Source organism: Phoenix dactylifera, chromosome 18, assembly GCF_009389715.1.
Source record: "Phoenix dactylifera cultivar Barhee BC4 chromosome 18, palm_55x_up_171113_PBpolish2nd_filt_p, whole genome shotgun sequence".
Classification (NCBI taxonomy): Eukaryota; Viridiplantae; Streptophyta; class Magnoliopsida; order Arecales; family Arecaceae; genus Phoenix; species Phoenix dactylifera.
The window spans coordinates 4,363,070-4,367,403 of NC_052409.1; the positions used below are offsets into that span (position 1 = coordinate 4,363,070).

The 4,334-nt window shown below is 36.5% G+C and overlaps 1 protein-coding gene across 1 annotated transcript; it reads left to right on the forward strand.

Annotated features, from left to right (window-relative positions):
* The first annotated feature begins 263 nt into the window (after positions 1-263).
* Positions 264-3,301, forward strand: LOC103699929 (transcription repressor MYB6-like). Its single transcript, XM_008781920.4, has 3 exons — positions 264-415; positions 1,417-1,546; positions 2,519-3,301. Exons 1-3 carry the CDS (start codon positions 280-282, stop codon positions 3,129-3,131), a joined length of 879 nt encoding a protein of 292 aa, XP_008780142.1. The 5' UTR covers positions 264-279; the 3' UTR covers positions 3,132-3,301.
* The last annotated feature ends 1,033 nt before the right edge of the window (positions 3,302-4,334 follow it).

Consider the following 4,334-nt stretch of genomic DNA (forward strand, 5'->3'; position numbering starts at 1 on the left):
ATTTAAGAGACACAGAGCATACCTTTTGAGGGAAGTGAGTTGCAGAAACCAATGCCGACATTGTCCGACGCCTACAGATATTTATTTATCTTTTTAGTTCCAGGTGCATATTATATTGGTTTCTCTACGAGGAAATCAAAACAAACTAGTACTAATCACCCTTTAAAAACACCAAGCTTCTTTGTCACCCAAGCATCTCACAGGCCATAACTGAGTTTTCAGTTGTTGCTTGATCCCTGACAACTCCAGCTGGTATCCTGCAAACATTGCCGGACAAAAATGGGTTGCAGGACCTGTGAGAAGCCAAAGGTGAATTATAGGAAAGGGCTGTGGTCACCTGAAGAAGATCAGAAACTGAGGGACTACATCCTTAAGCATGGGCACAGCTGCTGGAGTGCAGTTCCTATCAAAGCCGGTGAGTACCTGCATTACAGAAGAATTCTTAAATTACTTTAACCAATAATCCAAATTTATCTACGTTGTTCCTGCCAAAACTAAGACATTGTTTAATCTAATTTTGCTCAAGAGTGTACATCACAACCAACTTATTGTTTTCATGGTTCGTCCTTTAGAACTCATTATCGAAGACCACTGCAAACTCTGGAGCTGTATATCCTCTTTGACTACTCCTCAAATCATGCAGTACATCCTCATTGCCTTGTGCTTTTGTGGTTTTGGAAGCGCCGTTGTACATCATCATCTTCTTGTCTCTTTTCTTGTACATTCATACTTTTGATTTAATAAAGTAGGGGAAGTGACTCACCTCCTCCTTATTCCCTCGAAAAAAAACAAAAGAAGAAATAGAGCTAAGGGATATAATGGAATATTAATGGAAGAAGAGATCAGTTGTTTGTTGGTATGCATTAGAGACTTAATTGGTCATCAAATATCATTGTTTTTCAGCAAACCTTAGCCATAACATATATAGGGATAGGTTCAAGTTATACCTGGTGTTACACTTTTTTTGAATTGGATGATGGAGATCTAACATCGATGATCCAAGCTGTTGAATATAATCTATTATCTTTAAAGTGCCTATATACTAAAGACCACATGATTTGGAGACTCCTAACCTATGCATCAAGTAATCGAAAATTAGACTATTTAAATAAAATGAAATTTAAGGATCATGAGATTTCTTATTCATCCGGATTAGCACCCTGAATATCTCTAATTTAGCCTAAGATACTTAGTCTGCCGGGCATTCTAGCCTGCCAACCAGAATTATGTTCTACTGTTGTTCAGATTCTTCTTTAAAGTTTCAGGAGTTCGAATTAATTGACAGAGCAGAGACATAAGCCACATTTAATCTTGCATGTAAATCATCATCGTCCTGTATAAAAATAGTTTTTGCTTCTTTTTACCAATTATTATGTTTATACATTTATCTCTATCACCACTAATCTTCTTCGACAGGCTTGCAACGGAATGGAAAGAGCTGCAGATTGAGGTGGATCAATTACTTAAGGCCTGGATTGAAGCGGGGAATTTTCTCTCAAGAGGAGGAGGAAATAGTCATCAACCTTCAGGCCAGATTGGGCAACAAGTAAGCATTTGCATGATGTCTTAGGTGATATTTGGGTAACACCTGCAAGCCAAGTAATGAAAATTTCACTGCTTAACAAATAAGAATTAATTTCTTGCCAGATGTCCAAATATATGCTATTTCAAAGAATGCACATAAAGTGTTTGTAGTACAGAGGTCCAATTGAGATCATTAGCTTTTTAAGCTGGGTCACCTGACATCAATCCGTAACCTGTTATCTGATGATTGAAACACTATGCTGATGTTTGGGGACTCAAAATGATAAGATACATCAGAAGAGAATGGACAAAAAATAATTAGATAAAAATTTTACAACCCAATATATGAAACAAGTAAATCTAAAATTGTCCACTATTGGCATTGAATGTCTGAAAGGTAGGGTTTTATATGAATAATTAATGCATAAGTTTTCCATGACTATCTGTTCCCAAAGTTGACTTTACAAAAACTTCCTATCAAATTAATAGAAAAGATAACTAAAGAAGTTGAGAAACAAACTTAGATTGGCATATTTACCTATATTTAATATGTAATTAAGGTAAAGAATCACATCTGGAGTTCTAATTAACTTTTATAGCAAATGCGAGACTTGGGCAGCTCTGTAATAGAGTGTGATATGCAGGTCTCATGTGCCATGTGATGATTAGCTGAAGACTGTCCATTCCTGTCGCAAACTAGAAGAACATTCTTTTTTGCATCATTCCATTCTCTTAAGATCATTGTTTTCTGAAAAGAAAAGAAGAATGAGATTCTTTTTTTCCACAAAAAAGCCATGCCCATGCTAAGTCCTTAAAACCTGTTGGTGTGATGATGAATGTTACAAGTTGACTTATGTATTGATTTCATGAACTTTAGTTATATAATTATGTAGTTTCATGTAAAAAAGGAAAAGTAAAAAAAAATAAAGAAAAGAATATGCATGGTGATTCTTTGGACTGTCTGCAAACTAACCTTAGGTATTTATCAATTCAGGTGGTCACAGATAGCAATGCATCTGCCTGGAAGAACAGATAACGAAGTGAAGAATTATTGGAATTCCTATTTAAAGAAGAAAGTCATAAATGCTCAAGGATCCGATCCTCATGGCTCTGCGACAAAATCACTGGAGCCAACCAATAAAAACCTATTAACTCAAAAAGAGACCAATAACCAAATTCCAAGTTCTCAATCCCTGGAACCCCCTGAATCATCTACGGCGGACTCAGGCCTATCCATGAAGCATAGCATGGAATTTGGCTCCTTCGAAGGGGCAATCCACCATCACTTCCCTGAGGTTTTAATTGCAGATTGGCTGTCTGTCGACCAAGTCATTGAGCAGGGTTCAGGGATCTTCGGTGGTGCAACAAGCACTCCATGGAACTCCAGCAACTCCAATGTTGATGAGGTCCTTAGGCCAGGGTCTTCGGAAGTTGTTGGACATTCTAACAGTGATTTTCTCGGTGGATATGGAGGTACTGGCATTGATGGTGAGCTTCAAGCACAATTCGAACCTGTTAGTCCAATTCCAGGAGATGCTTTCTTTGATCTTTTCACCATGGGAAAGATTCCAGGTAGTCTTGACATGAACCATGAAGTAATATTTTGATTCATCAGTGCAAAGTATATGCACCTATTAGTTTCAGGACCCTTCTTGTTGCATTTTTGTGGGAATAAATTTTCTACTCTTCTGCTTCACAAGGTATCCTTGGAGTGACTATAGGAAGAAATTTCTTACTAAGATACAGGAATAAAAGCATCATGACCTTTTGTGGTGTAGTTGGGTCCATGGTTGGCAAGTCATACCTCATCTATTCCATGTATCTGTTGTGTACTTGTCATCATCATCTTCTTCTTCTTCTCCTTCTTTCTTGACGTCGATTCCTAGACCTCTTCCATTATATTGGTACTGAACATAGCCTTGGAATTATATGATTGCTATTGCTACGTCCTTTTCTTAGATCCATGAGACATTTGCTTAAGAAAAGTACATTTGCCTAGTCCACTTTATATAAAAACGAAAGCATATATAAGTGAAAATCCTTAGGGTGTCAAGTACATGGGTTCTTACGCTGGTAGAATCTCGGCTCTGCATTGACTCTAAGATGATCAGTGATCTCTTTTGTGCAAATGTCCCCTATCTTACGACAATCCATCCTGCTTTTCTAATAACAATTGCAAAAAAAAGAAGAAGAAAAAGAAATTAAATTCATGAAAATTCAACATAATCAGCACATGCATATCTGAACTCATGCTGCAGGGAGAAAAGTAAAAACAAAGCATCGTAAATAAAAAAGAGGGATTAGAACATGTCATTTTGCACTAAAACAAAAGATAATTTGATATAAGATAATTACATAAACACTGCCACTTGGTTTCAGGATTTTAAGATCACAATGCAATTAATTTGCATTCCTGATAAATCTCAAATACCTTCAATACATAAGCATTTACAAATTTGTATTGTAGGGGCAGAAGAAAGAAAATGAAGAAAGGTACAACTGCATGCGCTCTAATTGAAACGTTAAAAAAAAAAACCGAATTTTCAGCAACCGGAGGCCAATTGGAATTTAAAATGGGAATAAAATAATATAAAAACAGAAGAAATAAGTCGACCTAAAATATCGAAAAATCCAGTAAATAAGAAAGTCCCAGTGTTCTCTGCATTCATCAGGACAAGCAAATGAATAACCGAAATCGAAGAAGGAAAAAAAAGGAAAAAAAAAAGGAGCAAACATAGTCTTCCGAAAATCCGGGGAAAAATGGTAGTGGGAGCTGATTAAGAGAAGGATGCGGTTTCCAAAACTCTGAA